We start from the raw sequence: 25,009 nt of genomic DNA, 5'->3' as shown, positions 1-25,009 counted from the left end.
CAGACTCGCTTGGCTAATTTCGTTACACAACCCTATAGAGCTCGGATCCGATCCCTATCACTAGTGGGCATATATTCCTGTGATTTTTATTTTATGCATAGAGCCCACGAGTTCCGTTATCTTGTCGGCGAAATTGGTTTTACAACTTTGAATTAATTGTGGCCTCTCATCAGCAAATTTTTAGGATAGAATTTATTCCTTGAAGGTAATGAGTTTTTGAGTTTTTGGTATAATTATCTGAAGAGATTTTTTTGTATAAACTGTGGTGAAGACTATACAGGGTGGTGGACCATCGCGACTCCTTATTTACTGAGCTATTGCAACGTAAATATTTTTGATGCACTAAGCAATTACCATGACAACGGTTTTTCTTGGGCATCCGTCCTCAGAGTATGGATTACTCTGAGCATCCGTCCTTTTCGGCATTTTATTTAATATTCTGAATTTTAAGGACTTTTAATGGTTTAGGTTGAACGAAAATATACAATTATAATTGTGAGAAACAATTCATCTCCATATGGGTGAGTTTTTGCAATCGTAATGTTGGTACGCGCTCACAGTTCTCGTTTAATTAATCTCAAAGACCTCCTATCAATGAAATTAAACGATAAAATATCCAATTAAAAAAATTAAATATCCAGGATAACTCCTGTCAATAATTTTACTAGACTGCAGACGCATGTGCCAATACAATATAACCTGGAATCATATAACATTAATGCTCCGTCCTAGTCTGTGGCAATTGGCATCAACTTCGTTATTGTTTAAGTAAAGTGTGCATTGTATGGGATTTAAAACAAACAGAAAATATGGAACAATCGGTACGTTTTTTAAAAGTGGAATGCAGAGATAATTATATTTTTCATGATAAAAGAATCTTTTTCGTTAACTCCTACGTGCTGTATTATTTAAAAATATAATTTTTTTTCACCTCATATTTACTTAGACGTGTGCCAATAACTCTCGACCAGCTGAGCTACATGCACGGTGAAAAACTTTTCCATTATATATCTTCGGTCGCACGGAGTAACGCTCGAGGAATGGTGACGCTGGGGCATATCGATCAGTTTTTCCGACAAGATGACAAAGGCCTCTTGGAGCTGTCGCTCAAGGCATATTTTTTCCCCTTTGGTGCTGCTGACAGACAAGTATAAATTCCTCCCTTCTGTGGGTGGCGGTGGATGAAGAAGTGGGTGCGTCCCGTGGGAGGTGTGGATATGTGAGCTAGATTGATGCCAGATTCTTCCCCCGAATAAGCCTGTTCCAGACAAAATTTGCGCTGTTCAATATGCAGTCCAAATGCCAAAATGCATAGAATAGGCTTGATAATTAATAATGAAAAAATGGAATAGGTGAGAGATGATTTGATGGGCGGAGAACTTTTCCCTACGCTCCAAATGTTATGTGATTGATGCGTGTGAGAGAAAGAGTGTATGTTATAGCTTTATTTGGATTCCTTTAAAATCGATTTACCGCTTATTTATGCTTTTATCCTTTATTCCAATTGGAATATTCAATTTGAACATTTTCGAACTGACTTCTTAGAACTGATTTCCTTTTACCTTTTTTTGAAAGCAAATACTCGCAATTGTAGAATTTAAATGTTGGTGTTAACGCTATCATTTGGCTGACAAAAAGAAACGTTCACGAAAATTAAGTAACAGCATTTAATAGTCAGATTTACATAGCAGTGTTAATTAAAATGTGTGTTTAATTTATTTATCCTTTTGGCGACTTATTTGGGAAATATCTGCCCTTGTATTGGCTCTAAGACCTCAAGTATTTCATTATCAATTCATTCATTAGCTATAATATGTAATGGCTATAATAATTTTATGTGCAACTCACGCGTATGATATTGATGGTGATGCTTTTTTAATGATATCCTTCCCAAATGGGCTACTATACTTCCCACTTGATTTTGCTATATTTGGTTTAATTTGGCGAGATGTTATTTCACTCTTTATTTGTTTCCAATACTTCTCTTTCTCGATCTGGTATCTCTTAACTGGGGCACAAATAAGTAATGACAGTCTTACGTCATGACAAATATTTCTAATACTTAATAATCGAATGGTTCTTTTCTATGCGTGTAAACTCAGCTGAAATGGGCTATTGAAGCTTAAGCGTACTATGTGCTATTTGTATGGGTTCTCAAGTTTTGTCATGTTCTCATTGATCCATTTCCCTCTTGAGTCGCACCATGAGAGTGTATGATGAATGGGAAAACATGGTAATGGGCGTGCGAAAAATTCGCTGAAAATTCATCGTATATATATGGGCTATAAACATATCGATGGCTAAGTTCTAACAACACGTATCTCAAAAATAGCAGATTTTGAGGAGAGCAAAAATACGATTAACATTTTTTATTTGTACGCTGCAATTAAAAACCAAAAGTTCATAACATTGACAAAGAAACATTCATTTTCAAACAAATAGTTGTTCTTTGCTTGTATTTTATTTTTTAATGTTGTTACGCTTTGTTTAAGATGCCTGTTTCAAACCGGACGAAATTGAGATACGGGTTGTTAGAACTTAGCCATCGATATGTATCATCTGTGGATCTGCTATCAGGATGCAACTAGAGCGACTGCTTTCAAGTTTAATAGATATTTTTTTTTAATTTGAGGTACTGATTTTCTTGCTCATCATTCTTTTTGTCTTAGTCGTAATCTACTTGCGTCGTGTAAGTTGAATTGTAAATGGAAAGATTTTCAAACAATCCTGTGTTGAAAAAAGGTCTGCCTACCGCTAGGAGTATATGACTATGCTGAATGCAATTTAGGTTTTTAATGCAGGTAAGTACTATCAAAGGGGTTGATGAATTATATCGTGGGCTATGGGTGGTTTTATTTCCCTTAGGCCTGGGAAAACGGCAATTTCAAATATTAACGTTACATTGCTATATTTTACGGTGTTAGTGCACCTTACTTCCGTTTATCTACTTTAATTACAATTCATAATCGTCATTGATGAGAAACTAGAACAAAGTTCTTCATCTCATGTGAATTGTAAAAAATCTTGCCAATTTATTGAAAATAACATGGTTAGATAATTGTAGAAATTAAATTCGTAGCATTTTGAGGACCTATGCATGAGTATTGTAACTGTAAATAATATGATTTATCAAAGAGGTAAACATGGGTATTTATAAACGATGATTAATAAATAGTAATTATCGTTTTTCATTACAAAAAGGTACTTTTGGATAGAGTATCGCTAACTATAAACTATGTTTTCCGCTTATTTCCATATTTCTTCCTGGATTAACCACCTCTCACATTTTAGAAACTATTTGATTTCGGAAAGGCTAAGTACTTGGTAAAATACTTTTCTCAAGTTTCAATCAGTTCCCAAGTATTTTCGGTAAATGGTGACTAATTACCCTCCGCAAATGAAAACATTCCTACTCCTGGGGATCTTTTTTTGTGTATTCCAAACTCGCGAGTCAAAAAAAAAATAAAAAGATTTACTGCCGACCACTGGCAGACCGCGGCATCATTACGGTGAATTTTGATATTTTAAAGCCGCCATCTCACGAAAAGCCACCGCCCCCCTCTTCGTCCGAAATCCGCTCTCGAAATGCAAACAAACCGCTTCGCCCTCTTTAAAATCCCACTTCCCCGCCTCTCTTCGGGGTTATACCTTGTGGCGCATCGCCTTTAATCTCTATAACTTGTCCCTTTTCTTTTTGTGCATTATAGGAAGCCGGCCATCCATCTCCCGAGCGACTACGTAGACTCCAAGTGGTGCGGGAGGTTGCCGCTCTTCGCTCTCAGATCCTCCGCAGCCAGGCCGTCCTTGCCGCTCTGGTGAGTATCCTTTATTTCTGAATCTACGAGGGTTGCTATTTATGTGTCCGGAATTGGCAACAATGGTGCTGCCACGTGCTATCTGACATGTTTTGGAGATACTTCAATCGAAATGGTAAATTTGCTATAAAAATTGCTTCAAACGTATGCAAAAGTGTGTCGATCATCGTGGAGAATAGTTTGAAAAACAACAAATCATTTATAATGATAAATACGTTATTTGCTTTTATTTATTATTCCGGATACATAAATTTCAACCCTCGTACCTAGTCCGCCGCCAACGGCTAAAGATGAACCGGAACAGGGAGCTTGGCCGAAGTGTTTCAACTGGAACATCTTTATATTGGGAAGTTCCCATGCTACTTCACTCTTGTTTAGCTTGCAGTTAAGAATCGAACAATCCAGTGCATTATCTTACATTTTTATTTACTTCGTGGACATAAATAGGGTAAAAAACTTTGAGAACTTTGATTTTTATTAAAGAATAGCAGGCCAACCGGCTTTGCTCGGGAAGGATAGTAGGTACCCAGAGAAGTGGGAAACTATGAACTTGGAATTCATAGTCATATGGCCGGATTTAAGGTTAAGAAACAAAGCAGATATGATGATAGTGTACATATGAAACAGCAAACAATGGAAAAAATGATTTCCGTTTACCGCGCACAGGATCTGCTTACACCCCGCTCCACAACATTGATTGTTATGTGCCCGTACGCGTGTAGAACAAAAACGTCATGTGAACGCATACCCCAGCAAAAGGGCTTAAACCGAGAAAATTAATGAAGGGGACTGCATAGAAAAGGCCCAATTCCATCTCATAAAGGCTGATTTCTCTCGCCACTCCGGCCGCATCTTAATGGGGTTTTCAGATATGCCCGCGGCACGGTGATGAGTGCAATATGATCCGCTTTTTCCCCAATATTTTGCACTAAAATGATTGTAATTGCAAGGAATATAATTGAAAATTTAGGAATTTGATAGATCACATCACTAGGTACATAAATTTCGGTTTATACTCATAATTATACCTTATTCATCGACGGATCACTTTATCCGTCAGCGATATGAGTGGCGACTTTGTAAACCCATTTACATGCGCGGTGGTTGACAACACATTTAGAGGCCGACTTGAGGATCCTCTTTTGCAATATTTGTGTTCTCCATATCTGAATCTGCTCACTCCTCCCGTCACCAGCTTCATTAGGTGTGTATGGTGGGGAATGTTAGGATGCCAGCCATTTTTACCTGTGATAGTGGACTCACCTGCTCAATTGGTCCTTGTTCCTGATGCAGTGATGTATTTTTTGTTCGAAACTGACGTTATCATCTTGAAATATTCTTCGAACTCGGAAATTTTATATTTCAGATGCAGCAAAATGTTGATTACAGTCTTCCCTACAGGCTTTAAAAATGTCAACATTAAAACAAATGTATACGAGTACCTAATATGTCAGGAAAATAGAAATAAATACGACCAGCTGGTGCGGAGCGATGCATCCTGTTACTGTGTATGTTGTGAGTGTTTGAGAGATCATTGTCCATTGCTTATTAAAATGCCTTATTATTCGCGGTAAAATGTTAATTAATGAATTAATTCTTATGATTATCCATTTGGCAAAACTCTCGTATGATCGCATGTAAACATAAAATTGTAATTTCCACATTTTAATATATAACTCCCATCTGACAATGGTTTCGACGCTGTATGCCATGTTCACCTTTAAGGTGCCGAAACCATGTCGGAGATATAGAATGTCGAAATCAATGGTTGGTAGTGGATTTATGTATTGAAGTGTGGAAATTATAATTTGTTTTTATATTTTATCATGGATATGTAGCATTTCCGCCACGTGCCTGAAATCATTTCAAAACTATCTCATTTTATCTCCTCTGACGACACTGGAAGTATGATACAGTTGTAAGATGACGTATTCTGTGAAGCTCTAAAATATGCCTGTTGTTAATAGAATAAGCGATCTGAGCATAGCGCGTAGTCTCCTACGCCGTGGTCGGAGCTTATTGGGAACTGAAGTCTTCTAACTTCTTATGCTCCCTGAATGAGTATTACGCCCTTGCGATCTTCAAATTTTTTAAAAACGTATTTTCGTCATATATTTAAAATATCCCCCGGTGTAAGGAATCTGTTTTAGTGAGTACCCTTGAACCTTTTCAATACTTAAATCGCTTCGTTTTCATTTGCTGCCAGTCCTTCGAAATACAGGGTGTTTCAAAAAGGACTTTACAACTTTGATAACTCATGTAAAGTTGTTCGAAAAAGGTACAGTGCTGGTTTGAAAGGTGTTTTAAAGGGAAACACATCGAGTTTTGACTCGTGTAGTTTACTAGTGCAGAATCGCGCCGCAACAAACGCCAGGCTGCCTTCACTGGACCCGGGCGTGCTAGCTGTGTGTTTTGGTTTGAAGAATCAAAGTCGGCGAGAACAGTTCAGCGTAAATTTCGTACCAAGTACACTTAAGATCGTCCTAGTAAGCCTACAATTTATGAGTGATATATGTGTTTTGTGCAAACGGGGTGCTTAGTAAAGCATAAGAAATCACCAGGCCGTCCAAGAACATCTGACTAAGTCTTTGAGCAAGTTTTGTCAACAGCCCTATGAAATTGACCCAGCATCTCGTGAGTAGCAAGTCCCACATACAACGGTTTGGCGTGTGTTGAGTAAAGGCTTGAATTTGAATTTCAAAGTTATCTAGTCCTTTTGGAAACACCCTGTACTTTGTGGCTTGTGTCTTTATTATATCTCTGATGGCCGTCACCTTAAGGTGCATTTGCACTGTGTAACATGTTATGTAAAACAAGTTACATATAACATGTTTTACGAAAAGTTACAAATCCGTGTAAAATGTTGCATTGTGTTATAAAACAAAATATCGTGCTATGTAAGAAGTTTTTGGTTTCCCACGCGAAGCGATATGCTGTTGAAAACTTGTTGTACAACACGATATTTTGTTTCGTTACACAATGTTACATGTAGCATGTTACACGCATTTGTAACTTTTCCGTAAAACATGTTATATGTAACTTGTTTTATAAAAAATTTTATACAGTGTAAACGCACCTTTAGGGGGCATATTTTCATTACGTGAGGCGTTGTGGGGGTGGGAGGGGGTCTAGCTGAATGTCACCTAATCTTACGTAGGGGACAGGGGGATCCTGGAAAAGATCACGTGATTTTTTTCCGCAAGAAACAGTGAGAAATTGGGAGAAAACTGAGTTGAATTGAGCAAAACGTGTTTCTGAATTGAATTATGGCTAAATTAAACACAATAACATTTAACGCGGTTATGCGAACGCCACAAATTAGCACAGTAGCTCTTCAATTGTTTAGCTACCGGCCAGCCGAAAAGGTGAGTTTACATTTGTTATATTCTACTGTGGAATGGCTTCAAATTATTTAATTTCAATTAAACAAATTTTTTTAATCAAATCCAACGCAACGAAGCATAGATTAATGTTTTTATATTGTAAATACGGATTTTGAACAATCTCACGTGAGATTAGAGGGAGAAAGTCGAGCCAAATCTCACGGTATATCACCCGCTCGGATTTATACTTCTTATATCTTCTGCTTATACGGATTTTTCCATTTATGAATTAACCATACTTCCTCACCGCCTAAATAAGTGAGTTGATTTCATTATTGTACGTTTCAATTTATTCTATGTCTAAATTCACTCTATGGTTTTTCTAAAGTAAATTGTTTTTGTTGTTAGAGGACATAAGTCCTAGAGCAGTAACTATCTTGCCTAAGATTTCTATTTATTTCCTTTCCCTTTCATTCAACGTCTATTAAACCTTTATAAATTACGATATCGTCTTGAAATGTTAAAATGGGGGAGGTAGGGGTTCAAAAATCGCTAATATCACCCCACTTAATGCAATTAATGGACGCCACCTTTGAGTGCACCGCTTGCTTGCCCAACACTAAGTACTAACGTAGGTAGTCTCCGAGTCTCTCATCGTTCTTTCTTTTGCTCGCGTCTCGTTCTTTCGAGCGACCGACGGGCTACGCTTTCAAACCGACGCACACACATGCACGGGCGTGTGTGCACGTGGGGGGCGGTGATTGCACCGCGGGGAATGTGTGCAACGTGCCCCCCCAGCGTGTGTGCCGCTCTCTTTCCCCGACATCTCCTTCCACCTCTCTCCAACTCTCACCACCGTTGCGCTCTTAATTCTCGCCATTTCTCTCGTCTCTCCGGACGTAAATTTTGCGAGGGATGTTTGCCGCATTGCGCGGCATCCTTGGGCGCACAGTTTCACCTCGCCGCGTGCGGCTGGCTAGTGCAGTAGTGGTGAATGTCGTGATGCTTCACTCACGCCCATTTCGTGATCTCATAGATTGTTATGATAACTTCTTTCTACGTGCCTGATATCCGAGAGTAAAAAAATTGCCGAGGAGTCAAGTTCTCATTGATTTCATAATGAAAATTTCGTTAACATTAATTATGAGCAGGCAAATTATTTGCGGCAATTTTCACCTAAATATTTTTTCTTCCTTTTTCGACCGTTTTTTCTAATGATATGCTTTGAAAATGAAACCAAAATTCCTTTGAAGTCTTGTAAAATATCCTTAGTAGTAATGCGACCTCGATATTTGAAGTCAATCCAAATTAATGCAAAATGCCCAGAAAATATCTACAAAATTGCAATAACATTTGGTAATCAAGCAAATCGTTTCTCCCAAATACAGCTAATTTTGTGACCTAAGTCAACTCGAATTTCACGGTGTTTTGAGTTTTCAATTCATAATTTATACGATGAAATTTCTATTTTACGGGGAAGATGTCCTGTTTTAGCTCCAGAAACTATCATTGCTGAGACTTTAAGAACAGAAATGTTAGAATTAATAATTAACACCGCTATTTGCTTTAGCTTATTTCTCATCCTTTTGGAAATTACCGTTAATTATGATAACGAATTATCGAAAATAGTTTGGACTTCCTTCATACGCTGGGCGGAATTCATTTCATAGCGAAGTGCGGAGATAAAACCGTTGGACTAAGCTGTTTCTGTTCTGGCGTCAAAGCATTTTTTGGCAACATAATATGGCTACCTCATCTCTAGAAATTTACTTCTTACTCCGGCACTGACTAATAGATAGTTCTACAATGTGATGTAATCAGTCGCTAAGCAAAACCCGAGGATTCCAGTGTGATGGAATGGAATTTTTCCTTGATGAAACAAATGGTAGCAATTTTTTACGGAAATATAATCCATTACTGCCTAGGTTTCAATATTACTACATTATTTGAAGATAATGTAGTGAACTTGAATCCTAGGTGGTAATAAAGTTTACAATCGTGGGAAATTGAAACTATTTAATTCAATATAGTCGCTAAATACTTATCATATTAAGTGATAAGTTTGACAAGTTTGTATTCTCCTATTTAAGATAATTTTTGAAGAGGCTTAGTTTGTAATATAGAAACAGTGAAATTCAGGTCTCGGAATACCAAGAAAATATTTAATTATGCTTATAAATTTCAAGACTGATTTTAACTGCTATAGCGCTAAATTACATGCATGCCCTGAAAAGGAATGAAATCCACCCATAAGAACGGATATATCTTCCGAGGTCCTGGGATCCTTCATTTTATTTTAGGGCCAGTTGTATTTTTTTATTAGGTAGCACGGTATTATATTAGTCTCATTTGGTTCCTCCACGCTCCATTTCTATAATTTTTTTCCTTCGTGCATTATTATCCACGCTCGTGGAGTCTTTCCAATACGTGGGAGAGGCGTTCTCTCCACGACCTGGAAAGCTTAGCTCTCTGCTCTCTTTTTTCTTACTCTGAAGAAGTAAAAAAAATCAAGAAAACAATTCTTTCGAATGAGTGACCCTTTTTTGACGAGAGGGGAGGTTTAAAGCATATGAATCGCAGGCAGGGGGCTTATTTTATGACACGACCTCGCGGAACTGCGTTTTGAGGTTCAATTTTCACCGAGAATTTTCTTCTGTTCCATTTTAGTGGAAAGTCGATCCGGAGCGGAGGCTTTTCAATTTGGACCCTCTTTTCACAACATAGCTAGGCTCCACTCTTTGCAGACTCTCTCATATTTAGCGTCAAATTGGCGTTTTGGCGTGTCGCTGAATGACTTAGACTTGATTTTTAAAGTTTGATTATCCGTCTCTCCCAGGAGAATATTTCCTTATCAGAGCTAATTTTCTTGACTTTTTTATAGAATTATTTTAAATTAAATTTATGAGAGTTATAACTAAAATCTCAAGGTTATGGGAGAAATAAAATAGGCATTCCTGAGTAAATTTTCACGTAAGGAATGGTATTTGGAGGAGGCGACCGACAGCTGAGGTCATTTGCGTCATGAGGGATGGGTATGGAACGAAGGGTGGAGAGAAACCCGGCGTCGGCATTAGCCTGGCCTTAACGAAAGGCGCCAAGGGGATCACGGCTTAACGTCCCATCGGAAGGTCGGAGTGTTGCGCTTGAAATGTCCTCCACACAACATTCAAGCAGGGATCGCGCAGTCTCTGAAAATTTTCTACCAACACCTGGATTCGAAACCAAGCCCACGTGGTGGGAAGCCAACACTCTAGCCACCACACCAGCCCGATTCCCGGTAATGAATGCAATGCAATATAACATATGGCTCCAATATCTCAATCAATTTATCAATAGCTGCAAATTAATCTATCAGAATCAGGAATTTCTTTAATTGTTAAAACGATGAGCTAGGAGCGTAGTCCCCCGTTTTGGCACTCATACCTTCATTTCCTTGAATTCCTGAAGAGAATGAAGAAGCAGTTATTACGTGAGACGTGTTTTGTAATTTTATAGTCAATTTTTGAAACATGTGATGGTTGAAGCTTTATAATTGGCCAAATATTTCAATTGCACTATTTGAATCGGATATTATTATATTATAACGACCGTTCACATCATCAGATGTTTACTACATATTGTCATAGATTTTATACCGTGTTTCCCATATTTCTTGACTAGCATCTGCAAGTAATGTCTTTGAATTCGATCTCCTAACGATGTTTTGAACGTATATCAAATACGTCAGGAAACCCAAAACGATTACACTATCTTTTTACTATAATTTTATTTAGCATACAGAGCATGAATACGAGGAGACAGAGAGGGAGCAGCATTAATGCAACTCATGAGATGAAGTACCTATTTTGCTAACAAAAACCTCAATGAGATTATAATCTACGTAAGCATATCCAGACAATTCGTATGATGGAAATCTAGGACACGTAAATGCTTGTGAGCTGACAGTGACTTGTGGCCCGCAAAGTAAGCGACTGTGGATGTCTTATTCCTGGATAGAGTTGTCAAAAGTTTCATTAAATCAAACTAACCATCTATTGAAATCAACGTTATTTGGTGTTATTTGGTAGTATTTCTGTATAAAAAATCATTGCAGTTACGTCGTGCATTACAATAAGTACTACTGTTTCAACCTTGAATTCGGATTAGGTACTACGGATCGTCGAAATCATTTTCACTGTTGGAAAGGATTTTATAAATAAAACGAAGATTATTCTCAATAAAAATTCTTTTATTATAAGAACCTTGGGTGTAGTTAATAATGCCTATGATGTTCTCAAGTGTAAAACTGAGCCATTGATTTGCTGCAGAACCAATCTTTCTGCAGACGACTCTTTCCTCAATCAGGCGCGACCGATCCGCACCGCTTATCTTAGCTATTCACCGCACTATCTTATCAATGGTGATAATTGCCTTTCCTCATAGAACTCCTGCCAGGTGTTTTTGTATTCCTTTGTGTCACCAAGGTCGTAAATCACTTCGATAAGTGCACAGTGTCATTGTCAAGAGCTTCTCTATTGCACTTGGCTCAATGTTGATCCTTCGGGAAAGAGCGCGCTAAGCTTGCGGTTGGGTAAGGATTGAAGCAAATATCACGGCTACATCACAAATAGATTTCCATTAAATCTCCAAAGCACGTATTTATTGATCGTTCGTACCTTTTTCTAGCCGGGCAGAGTGGACAGATGCCATCGTAACTCGTAAAAAATGTACCTTAACTGGCTAATTAAATGATTTTTTCTCTGTAGATTTTTCGCATAATTTGTGCATTGCGGGTGACCTTCGTAAAGTTATCACCGTGGCTAGTCCGAGTATACTTAAAATTTTCAAGAACGAACACCTTTTTGTTTTTAAAGTTCGGACTTTGCTCTCCGGCTGTGGCGCTGTGCACACGATTTGGACGGCTCGTCGCATCACATGCTCAGCAGTCCATACCACCTAGTGCAGTATAGTCCTCAAACGTCCACAGGGGAGAATGACGCCTCGGTAGCTTTACTAAGTAATGCACTCATCCGGAAATCAGTAGACCATGGTTCGAATCCCGGTCAAGGCGAATGATTATTTCTCTTTGGATTTTTCGCACAATTTGAGCATTGTGGGTGACTCTCGTAAAGTTATCACCGTGGCTATTCTTACTTAAATGGTATAAAATAGCCTGGTATACTTAAATTAGTAATAATAAATTTTGAGCCTATTGCTAAGCTTTTGTGACGTCGTGAAATAATATAAAATTCCTTGTAATCTCAAGTAGGCACTGTCCCTTTAAATTGCACGTATTCTCTCTCAAACTTTATTTTTAGCAATCCCCTCTTTTTATTAACAACACATAGCAACGTTCTTTTAAGCAAACAATAAACAGTCGAAAACATCAACCCTGCAAAACATACATTAACATATAAATTAATGCAATCGAAAACCCAAATAACGAACGAAATTAAATAAATAAAGCTTAATAAAGTAAGTAAAAATGAATTTGTACAAAGCGCGGCGTTACACTTTACTAGTTCTTATTTATCCTTGCAGTGTAGGACGGTTCCCAATTTCCATTCATAAATAGGTGCCGTCGCAGACAAGAAGCTTTGATTTCACTGGCATAAAAAATGAAGACCAACAAGAACTAAGCTTATAAAGAAACAATCAACTTTAAGAAACAGTACAAAAGTATTGAAATTGACAAGCATTGAACAGATATACAGTACTATGGTCAGCACGGCAAGTGATAAGGCATAGAGTAATTCACTTTTTCCCCCCGTCCTAACCACTCCGTGTGTGTGATCGTGATTCCGTTCCGCCACCGTCTCTTTTTCATCTTTGGTCTCCATAGTGCCTCCCCTCTTCGCAAACTCCCCCTAGCAGTCACCTTCTCATTCAGAACCCCACTCGCTTTTCCCAGTCCAACTCACTCAGGCCCTCTCGACTTAACCGCGAGCGGCGACGACGACGTGTTCCACAGGGTGGCCCAGGAGTGGGTGGGTGGGTTTGAGTGTGGAACCTGTCTCCTCTGCCCATGTTTATTTTTACTTCCAGAGGAAAAAAAAGACATCGTGGACAAGGGAGAGTGGCTCGGCTTCCTTATTAAATTCCAGGTCCACCAGGGTCTGAATGCGGGGTAGAAAGAGCATAATAGGCTTCCGACAGAGCAACAAGTAAGAGATTTGGGGGTGACTTTCCCGTCGAGGAAAAACGAAATTAGCCACTCCTGGTTTTGATAAATCTCATATTCTGGTGCTTTATGGGTAGTGGTTCACGTAATTGCCACTGTAATCATTGATAACGGAGTTAAAGGTCTGAGTGATGGAATTTTTTCGAGTAAAACGTAAGATAAGAAGAGCAACAAGTAAAAGATTAGGGGGTGACTTTCCCGTCGAGAAAAAACGAAATTAGCCACTTTTAGTTTTGATAAATCTCTTGCTCTGATGCTTGATGTGCAGTGGTGAACGTACTTGTAACTATTATCATTGATGATGTATTTTGAGGTCTGAGTAATATAATTTTGTCGAAGTAAAACGTAAGGTGTAATATTTGATAGAGAGCGTATATACCTTAGCGGGTATTAATCAAGAGTAAAACATAACAGTGGGCATCTTTTTCCAGCCTTTATATCAACTCACCAACCTGTCTGTTTGTTTGTCTGTTTGTCTGGTACAAATCTTGTAACTCAAATTTGACTCACTTCCTGTGAAGCAAAAACGCTGAAATTTTGCACACTTCTTCATTTCCGATGACAATACATGAAAATATAACTTTCTCTCTCCAACCCCCCTTTAACCACCCCCCCAGTCAACCTATAGCCCCCCAAAACATGTTTTTGATCTAAGAAGTTCCAAATGGTCGATTTTCGTGTTTTGCGACCACAGTAAAAGTTATCCACTTTAGGCATATCCACATAGTAGGCATTTAAAAGCATAGGGGTGGCATTTTGAAACATAGGGGGCTTACCATTCACTGAAAATTTAATAAATATAGTGACTTTTTTAATACGTCACTTTTGGTTTTTCGGGGTCACTGAGTTTTTTTGCTTTGTGTCATATATAAACGTTGCTCATCCCCTGTAATCTAAATATAAAGGCTGGTTTAAAAAAAAAAATTTTTTATAAGAGCTTATTGTAATATATCATCGAATCAGTGTGGCTATTCTATTAAGGTATGGCTTGTTCCGAGATGGTAGCAAATGAAAGTGCTGTGGCGATATCACTTTATCATCTAATCCTGTGTATTATTTGTTAAATTTACTAAAGGTTAGAGAGGCGTTGACATTTGGCATCCACCATGTGGCGTCGAAATAAAGAATATTAGGTATTACGTTATCTCAGTGAAGAGATAACCTTTGTATGAATCCACTCAATAGCCTTTCACGTAACAATTAATTGAAACACAGCTAATCAACAAGCATTTTGAATTATTTTAATTGTCATTTGATAGTTAGGATCTGCGGTCTAAGAGCTTAGCTCTAAGACTTTCTGAAAATTGTTTTATTATTGGATCTTAGCCAAAAAGCTTTTCAACTCACATTTAGTGAAACTTGCAGAAAGGTCACTCCTTTTTGAAGAATGTTTTACAAACATATTCCAATGTTCAGTAATACGCAATGCTCTGTGTCTCTACTATGTTTTGACACTAGCATTATGTTACTAGCACTTTCAGGAAGGACTCGTTTGATTTAGCAAAGTGTCAATGGGTATTGAATTTAGCATGGCAAGAAGCCATCGACAAGGAGAAAGCCAATCGAAAGGTACTTCAGGTATCCGAGTTTCCAGGAACTAATCCTGATATCGTTATTCTATCCCAAAAATATCTTGTAGAGTACTATTCTTCTAAGCCTATAACAAAAAAAATATTTCGAGAGGACTCCTTTGGATAGATTTAAAGAGGAGGTTACATTTCGGACAGGGACTCAATAAAAATGAGTACACTTAAGACCATTATCTACTGAACACTTAGAGGGGGTTTGATGCAAGACCGGTCTACTTCTCAACGGTCCTGCTTTCGTTGTCAGATACCTACAAAAATAGAAAAAAAATCTCCTTTCGCCCTTCTCATACTATAAGAGCAAAAATAGGATGATGAGTTTTAATTAATCCTATACACGGTACATTAATACCTACGAGTAAAAGTTTAAATATGAACGCGTAAATGCACAAATGAAGGCACCGTGTAACCGCTCACATTGAACGAACGCTTGAACAGAAAATAGAACCTGTTCTAATTTGGTTCATGCATTTTTACATGTTCCTTTCCGATCCACCAAAATCGTTCATCCATTCGCACACTAACTCGTACATGTATCCTATAAACAGGCCTTCTGTATGGAGGATGTACATGAATGAAACATAAAGCCAATCCAATCATTCAGTTTGTGTTTTTATCCGATTGTGGCTTTTAAAAATTTGGAATTAAATACGAATTTTGAAGTAAATGATTCATATCTTACTGGAAAAGCTACCTTTTAAATATAGAATTTCCAAAATTCAAGGAATAATTTATTATTTATTTACTCCTCTAAAGGCCTGGTTACACGGTACATCACATTTATATGAATAGTTTTGGTGGACCGGAACAGAACATGTACGAATGCATGAACCAATTTAGAACAGGTCCTATTTTCTGTGCATGCATTCGCACAAGCTGGGTGCTTACACGGTGCGTTTTGGCATTCATTCTCGCGTTCATTCATTTAGGTATTAACCCGTACGAGTTAATGTATCATGTAACCAGACCTTAAGTTACGAACCAAATTCTTCAGGAAATGGGTATTCTGCACAATTAAGATTTCCTTTCCCTGGATTTTGGAGATTTTTGTATTTCATGTCTGAAGTAGGTGGAATGTGTTTCACGGCACATTTTGTTATTCCTTTGATGTTTATCATCCTTATATCTCAAGCGTGCAGACCGTAAGCTCGGTATCACATTTTGTAATGCGCTTTTAATCTATCGGACTCGCGCAGTCAACTTCTGATTTATTTCCAGGTAAAAATGTCTTATCAAGGTGCATTAAAAGCTCATCGAACGTCTTCACTTATCTCGTAGTGGAATGAATCACTGCTATGATTTACGGTTACTATTGGTTGTAAATCACTTCTTGAAGCAGACATGAGAGGAAATAGGATATTTTGTTCTAACTGGTTATTGCTTTCAAGTTTTCAAGGTGGATATTATGTCTTCAAATTCGTTTCATGTTTTCGGGTTCATCTATATTAGTTTGACTAAAAATTACTCAGAAGTAAGTTTGAAGATAATTACATTCTCCACGGTAATTCAATTGCAATTAAGGTTTATGTTTACTAGATCTGGCGTGTACTCCGTACCAAAGGTAACAGCGTTAATATGGTGTTATTAATGGAATCACTTGCCTATATCCACACTTCTTTATTTTTACCAACCCAGGTTTTGGCAAATAATGCCATTTCAATGTATATTTACAAAGGTACGAGTCATGTAGCCAAAAGCCATTTTCAAGGTACATTTACAAAGTATAAGTCACGTACCTTGAAAATGGCATTATGTACCGGAACCTGGGTCGGTAGAAATAAAGAAATTTGGAAATAGATAAGTGTTTTCATTATTTTAAGCATCATAGATTTCCACCGAATCACGGCGGAAATTGTATCTTTAATATGATTTAAAGTTTCCAAATAGCTTTATGTTATGATTCAGCGGTCTCTAAAAGCTCCCCCCGATTAAGATGGTGCAAGGCCATTTGAAATCAGGGAAAAGTAGATAATATTGTGGAATTGCTAATTTACTTACCTCAAACATAATACTTTGCGATTTCTAAAAATATTCTGTAACAGTAGTCGGGTTCGAGTAATCTAGGGCATTAAAAATTTAAATCCCAAATCCTAATATACTTTGGGATGTTTATTTTCTACCAGGGACCCGAGCCGGAGTAGAGCTAGGGCTATCGTATTTGATTCAGTGGAAAAATATTCCGTGCGTTTTTCTCAGGCCCCAACTATATAGCCTTCTTTTTTTGTCTATCTTGTCTTCTTTTATGGAAGGTCCTCCTATTTAGCGGCTCATTGATGTAGTTTTTGGGATTAGGAAATGATTACATAAAAAACTGAATCCCTGAGTGTCACCAACCCGCACATGAAAATACCACGGTCTTCAAAGTGAAAAGAATATGCACTAAGTCAGTTGAAGGGAACCAATGGGAATGGGAGAAGATAGTTTCTACCTTAGTTTCAGGTATATCTTGGAGAGGGTGGTTGTAGGAGGTAGGATCGTTTTTTTTCCCTGCTAAAGGCATCACCGGCGAGAGGAGGAAAGCAGAAAAAATATTACTGATCAAGTCGGTGATTTGGAGGGTGAGAAGAGTGGAGATGAGTTACGCATTGCCATTGCTAGTCGGCTGAGGAAAACATGTTAATTTAAAATCATATATCCGTCATTGAGTAAGTTGAGAATCTTTGGATTTATTCACCATGTGGAGGATTTCTGGGGTAAATTCGATGTTACGCTAATTTTCAAGTTCTTAGATATTCAGTAAGAGTATGTTTTATCGTGTAAATTGCGAAATAATCCATTTCAAATGGTTTTCCACGTACTTGAAATGAATTTCTAAAAATTATTTTGTTGAGGATCTCTTTTTAAGTACTCAGGTTAAAAACACAACGGAACTTTGAACTGAAACTATTTCTCGGCCTAACAGAATAATTAAGATCTTCCTTTGTCAAATTAACAGCCAGTTTTCAATTTTCTGCTTAAAAATCTCACACTTCATAGTGAGATGAAGTTCAGAATTGAAGATATGAACAGCATTTTAGCAAACAACGCTTCAAATACCTTATTAAGTGTCGAGTGTCGTGATATTCGCTCAAATTATCATTAGAAATCATGTTTAGAATGTAATGGCGGAACATCGATAAAAACAGACTAAGAGGTAATACTATGATTTTGTTCTGGACTTTATTCTATTCACTCTTAAATTTTTATCGTTTTTCCTAGGCTCATAGCAGCGACCTCTTAGGAGTTCCTGAGGCTGCATCGGCTGCTCGTGGAGTTTCCGACTACGGTGACGTTTACGGTAAGTGCCTGAGTATCATAATCTGAAAGATAATCTTGGAATGGACGTTGATTAATTTTACCGTCGTAATTCTACGTCGTAACTTTAGTGTACAAAATTGAGAAGTTGACGTATTCTTTTAATATCAGGAACAACACTACCAAAGCTGAGCCAGGCCACCAAAGTTGAGCAGTATTTCGATTAACATAAGAATTGGTTCAATTTTTTTGTATCCATATTTTGGTGTCACGGAGTATATGACGATGTCTTCTTGTTGGCTGCTATGGGGTTGTAACAGGAAATTAAATTACTTTTATTTCGATAATTATGTCGAGAGGTTATCAATTTTATCAATATGGCACGTTATTATGCTTGCTTGGAACCTGATAAAAATGCATTGGATGAGTTATGATGTCAGCTGGCTAGCAAAAATATATTTTTTCCAAGTCTATCGTCTTTGGGAAATTCTGTTAAAAGAAAGACATCCTGTCAAACATGCCAGAAAAGTACGTTAGAACCATATTTCCTACGTGCTTTTAACATCGGTGATCATATCTGTATAAGTAAATTGTTATCAAAACTTAGGCCCCAATTGGAAGTACATGAAAAAATTGTTGCTTGATTTTATTTCTATGGTTTCTTTCTACGTGAATTTGCATTATATGTATGGTTTTACAAAATATTCCATTCTCCTCGCATTTCAGATGTTGGGAGCGTTGGAAGTGCCGCCACGCAGCATGGTCACCAGCCGAGGTGAGTGTTTTGAATATGAGGGGCGATAAAAATATATTAATTTCTAAAATGTATTTTATGATTTTGTTGAAATGAAAAAAACAAGCTCTGTATTATTTAAAAATTACATATAGTGATACCTTGAGATACTTAGGTTTAATTGATTAATTGATACTTAGATATAATACTGAGGTTTAATTCGTTCCGTAACTTAGCTCGTATGTCAAAGCAATTATGCCCATGGAAATTAATTGAAATACCATTTATCCGTTCAAGCCCCAAAAATGCTACCCCAATTTTTTTACGTGTCCTTGAAAAAGAAAAAAAGTATTTGTAAATAAAAAATATTGTGTAGAAAAACTTATCAAAGATACTTCGACAGCGAGATAAACACGCACACTGGGGGGATGCGTGAGATAATAAGTGACGCACGAGGCGCAGGCGCAGTAAACTGGTGGCTGGCGGGCAGTGTGCAGCGCCGCAGCCGGCCGTTCTTCGTATCTCAAATTACGCTCGTATTTCAAAGCGAAATTTCGCGCCAAGGGTACTGCATAGAGGTGGCCCAATTCCATCCCACATAAAGATGATTTCAGTTGCCATTTCGGTGCGGTGATGAGTGCAATAGGATCCACTTTTTTCCAATTTTATGCAGTAAAATATTTGTAATTGCGAGGAATAGCATTGAAAAGCTATGAATTAAATTGATTATCGTTTATATAAATATCGGTAAATACCTTTAATTATTCCTTATTTCCCCATGAAACTCGGATCACTTTATCCGTCAGCGACACGAGTGGCGACCTTTGCAAACCAATTTAAATGCGCGGTGGTTGACATCACATTTAGAGGCCAACTTGAGGCCAACTTGAGGATTCTGTAATAATCATGCTTCGCTCGCTTGACGGCTCTTATCTCAAATATCTCGTATGTTAGAGCACTATTATCTCGAGGTACCACTGTATTCGATTGATATAATTCATAGTATTTATTAAAATTAAAAAAGAATACATGCAGTGCTTCTGATTTTCTCAGTCAATAATTTTCGTTCCGTTGTATCATCATGACTTGATCTATAAATATTTATTTTTGTCCACGTTGTGGGTCATAGTGATTTTGAAATTGTAGAATAGTTTTGGGACAATTTTATATGAAATGAATCATATTATTAAAATCGTAAATCAAGTACAACGTTCAAAATTTGTGATAGTAGGGGCCTCTGTGACTTCCCAAAAGTAATAATGAAGTTTAAACGAAATAGAAGCTAATACGTTATTGACTGCAAACTAATCTTAATTTTTATTTTTCAAAAATGTGTTCACTTAATATGATCAGTGTGTGATTAGGTTTTTCGCTCGAAATTAGACAAATCAACTGATTATTAATATCGAAATAATGCTCCAGTGATATATAATTTCTCTCAAAAACTGAAATAGTAACCTCAGATATTGACATCAGCATAAATATACTGTAAATAACCACGATAGGGAATTGCAAAGGATTTGAGGGAGGATTTAAGTGTTAAATTCCCTGTTATTTTCATTTTCAAGATCTTAGATATTCGGATTCAGCAATATATTAGAAACAGCAAAGATATATTTGGCATATCTTTTCTAATATAAATTGGGAAATAATCAATTCAAAATGGTTTGCCACGTAGTTGAAATTAATTTCTAAAAATTAGGTCTTTCTCCACTTTCTCTCTCTGTAACGGATATATTTTTAAATATTCAGGTTAAAAATACCAACTAAGCTGATTTGAAAGACATGGCCCATTTAAATAGTGAAGAATAAATGCGAATGAAAAATGTAACTCTTGTAATGCCATCAGTGACCTCCAATGTTCCACAGTATCCGGTTTGGGAAACGAGTGAGCCATGATTCTTCGTAGTAATTATATTGGATATTTTTCAGACGTATCTATCCGATCGCACATAAATGCAAATGACATTTTTTTTTGCCTTCAGTAGAGTTCTCTACCGTCGCATTTCCAAGCCATCGAATTTCTCCGGAGGCATCTTAGCGTTGAACAATGGGACAGTGATAGGGATATATCGTTCCGAAAGGATTAAAATGAATGAATCGCAGTTTATTTTCCGGCGTATCTTCCCATTTCGGATGAGACCGACTGGTGAGGACGTTCAGTTTTGCGGCCAAGGGTGCGTGAGAAATAAATGTGAAGATTGGCGAGGATGGCTTCGGGGTCGAGGGTGGAAAAAATGGTTTGGGGTCTTGAGCGGTGGGTCTGTAAGTTATGGGACGGGGTGGGAGCGACGATAGATCTCGGCACTTCTATTATCATTCCCTCGACCGGGAAGGTATTCTTTGTAACCCTTTCAGACACTCAAGCTCACCCCTTTTCCCTTATTCCTCCAACCTCTCCGCCTCTTTTTTGCTACCCTGTATTTATGTTTTTAAACCTTTAGTGAAAAGAAGAATAGCCATGACGATGCGTATGGAAATAACTTCTTTTGGAAACCATCACATATGAACAGAAATAGTAAATTCTTAGGCAAAGGTGTTTATTTACTACTTTTATCAATAAATGAAAGAAAAATAAATTACTCCTTTCGACAATGCTGTCAAGAGGTTATAATTTTACCGATATGGTACGTTATTATGCTTGCTTAGAGCCAGATAAAATGCATTGGATGAGTTGGGCGGCAAAAATTTAGTTTCCAAGCGTATCATCTTTGGGAAATTCTGTCACAAGGAAAATATCTTGTTTTACAGACCAGAACAGTACCTTAAAACCGTCTTTACTTGGTGCTTTTAATAGAGGTAATTATATGAATTTTACCATCTGCCATGCTGATAACGATCAAATATGGGTGCGAAACCTAAATATATGTTAAAGGTTTTAATAATATCGGTTGGAAGCATTGAAAAAGTAATTTTAGTGAAGCTGAATACAAATGTGATGCATTGATAAAAATATCAACGAACAGGTTTTTCAGCGAACGGTGGAAATTAAATGATGAAGTTATGGAAGAGGAAAATGGGGAGGATATCTATCAATATCAATTCCGTATTAAATGTGTTACAAAGCGCCTAAGGGCTGACAAGGGATATGAATTACTCGTAGGGAAATTAGTAATAGAGAGATGTTGATTTTTGTAAGAAAAAGCACGGCTATAGTCTGGCGATTACTGTTGGAAACAGATTCTGAAAACAAAAATGGTTTATGATTTCATTGAAATAGCAGTAATCCTTCATTTTATTCATGAGATATCCGTTTATTATTCCGTGTTATAAAACCACTGGTAAGGGTAAACCGTGGGCAACTGTAGAGATTCTCAATTCATGAAGGGAGATATCACGAGTAGATAAAAAATATACCGCTCAATGCCCAGAAGTATTATTTAATGCTGCGATAATACTTTAATGGGGACTTTTTGTCGAATTTTTCGAGGAATCATTCCAAAATTCTTTATATCTATAATGTGCTCACTCCATTTCGGGTTATATTGGCATTGCTCCAGATTTTAATGGCTTATGTTATATCAGCTTGTATGCGAGTATTATTGGAATTTTTGCTTTGAAACATAAGCCTGTGCTAGCGTTGATATTGTTAGTACTATTATTAAATTTAACTCCCTGATTTTGGCTGGTGTTCCGAAACTATGAAAAATATTTGAAGCATATCGAAGTTTTTAATGAGTGGAAACGACGAAGTTAGAGCTTCAAATATCACTCGCGACACATTCCGAGGATTGCCCTGGAAAAATAATCCCCTGGACTGGGAATTGAATCTCTAACCTTATGCATTCCGAGTCCATTTTATGGAACAATACGCTGTACAGGTCCCCTCTGTTGGGATTATTATTAAATTCAAATCCAAACAATTTTTATCGTACATTTTCCTCCAGCATTAATTATTTAATGTCCTCAAAAGTCCCGGGTGTTTAATATTATTTCGAAAAGGCTGGATACTCAAGAAAAACCGTCTCCCTGGTAACTACAAAGTGTATTTAAAAAATGTTTGCGTTGCCATAACTGAGTAACTAAGGAGTTGCGACCAGTGGCGGATCTATGGGGGAGGGTGCTAAGGAGGTTATAGCCCCCTCTTAAGTATCCAATTTACACTAGAAAAAATGGTAATTTTTTCCGACCCCCATTACTTCTGGAATTTTAATCCCCACTTAGCACCCCACATGTCCCTATTTTGGATCCGCCGCTGGACTTACGACCCCATTTTCATGGACAAAAATGCTTATAACTGTCTCCTCTTCAACCTCCTGAAGTATTGTAGAGTCCTCCTGAAACACCCTGTATGTAAGAGTGCGCATATGCGTTAGCGCGAGTCACCAATACTGGGATAACAAAACCTTCAAATAATGAACAAAAATGATACCTTCTGCATTAACTTTGTGACAATATTGAAAATTAATAATGCATTATCATACTTGATAAATTCGTCGATATTAATATAATTCAGTATATTCCCTTGATGGAAGTGATGAGTCTGATTGCCTGACTACTATTGCCGTTGCGCATTACCAATCCAATTGCCAACTAACTAGCCCAACTAACCCAGTTTTGACCCCATGTTTATGGACAAAAAATGCTTAAAATTGTCTCCCATATCACCTCCTGAAGTATTGCAGTTCCCTCCTGAAACACCCTTCATAAAGCTTAAAAAACAATAGTAAGTAATTCAAGTTCTGAGTGGCATCGCATTTGATTTTTGTGTCTCAAATGAGCCCCAGTAATTGAAGCTTTTTTCTTATTTTGTCCGCACAGGTCCATGGAGAGCGTGGCGCCTTCGCTGCCGTGCGTTGGCGGCCGTGCGTCTTCGGGAGCCTTCGGGACGGTTGGCGAGATCGCGGAAGAGGGTGAGTCAGGGGCGGGCGGAGAATGCGGCCGCAACGGCCGGCGGCAGCTCACCAAGTCATGCCCCGCCCTCACCTCACAAGTGAGCATCGCGACCCAGGTCGACGCCGAAGATCTGCTCACTCCGTCCTCCGTTAGAGGTGAGCATCTACCTCCATCGCGGTGGTGTAAAACATCCGCCCAATTTCTGGAAGGATTCTCCACCGGGTAATTGGTAATTGGTTGTTTTTGTCTCCCGATGTTTCAAATAGCGGGTTGTTTTTCATTCTCATGGGGACCTTCTGAAGATTTCCTGAGGATGAAGATCAAGTCGTTCTTCGAACCCTCAGGAGACATGCAGGAAATTTCCCGATCGAGAATCCGAGAATCCTTTCTAATAAAATCTAAGATCTTACATCCGGCTATTTGTTACCCAGGGTGAGTACACTGAATTCTCACCGTGGTAGAAGCTAAAAACACCATCTTAAACGTTAAAGAATATCCACCTTCGCTGATGTGATGATATCCGTGAAAGTATGCTGTAGATAAACGCGAGAGTATATTTTTATGTTGCATACACTTATTTCAATAAAATCTCTCCAATTTGGTGTTTACATATCAACAGACTTATGAAAAGAATTTTAACGAAGCCAACCAGCAAAAAGTTTCATTTAACGTAAAACTTACAGAGACTATAAACCACCATACTTTCGTAGAAAAATGTGTCTCACTCCTCATTTGTTTTGTGTTTATATATATAAAATAAAGTAAATTAGCGGTGGTGGTGGAAGTTAAAGAATAAAATTTTAATACGATGATAGGTGCTCACCAGATTTTATAGTCAAATCTTGATGACTAACATTTTGGCAAAAATTTGTAGACTTTTATTTAAAAAAAAAGGTATTTTCTGAGATGTGATGCTGGGACCATGTGTTTTTTTTCTTTTTTTCAAAAATAAATCCCTCATATTTTAAATATTTGAAGTTATGTTGTAAGTATCTTGTGAAACCTGTGATGCTTTCCCACAGCACACGTATATTTTTCCGTTATTTCTTCACTCTTTGAAAAGCACTGCGTTCATAAATTCATAAATACTCGTATTTAGGGTATTAACCCTGGCCATGGGCAAGTACCCTACCTTCTGAATATATTCATACCGACAACATCACTTTGCCCTATTGATATTCTGTCAAGACGTTATCTCTCTTACTTTTACCGAAAAATTCGTGATCGGTGGAACTATTTTCGTTGATAGTTATTTGTTTCACAATAAAGATCATGTACCGTGGCTCCATAGCCGAGAAAGGTTGCTTCGCCTCTTAGGTTCT

General features: G+C 37.6%; 1 protein-coding gene across 4 annotated transcripts in view; it reads left to right on the top strand.

Moving 5' to 3' along the window:
* The window catches only part of LOC124162852, a 269,833-nt gene that overhangs the window by 103,065 nt on the left and 141,759 nt on the right, over window positions 1-25,009 (top strand). For all 4 annotated transcript variants that reach the window (XM_046539526.1, XM_046539527.1, XM_046539529.1 and 1 more), the window contains 4 exons: window positions 3,708-3,815; window positions 18,083-18,161; window positions 18,845-18,893; window positions 23,613-23,842. In XM_046539526.1, coding sequence (XP_046395482.1) covers window positions 3,708-3,815; window positions 18,083-18,161; window positions 18,845-18,893; window positions 23,613-23,842 — 466 coding nt within the window. The remainder of the gene's footprint in view (window positions 1-3,707; window positions 3,816-18,082; window positions 18,162-18,844; window positions 18,894-23,612; window positions 23,843-25,009) is intronic.

This window comes from Ischnura elegans, chromosome 7 (genome assembly GCF_921293095.1).
Source record: "Ischnura elegans chromosome 7, ioIscEleg1.1, whole genome shotgun sequence".
Taxonomy (NCBI): Eukaryota; Metazoa; Arthropoda; class Insecta; order Odonata; family Coenagrionidae; genus Ischnura; species Ischnura elegans.
This window is presented reverse-complemented; position numbering and strand designations above follow the sequence as displayed.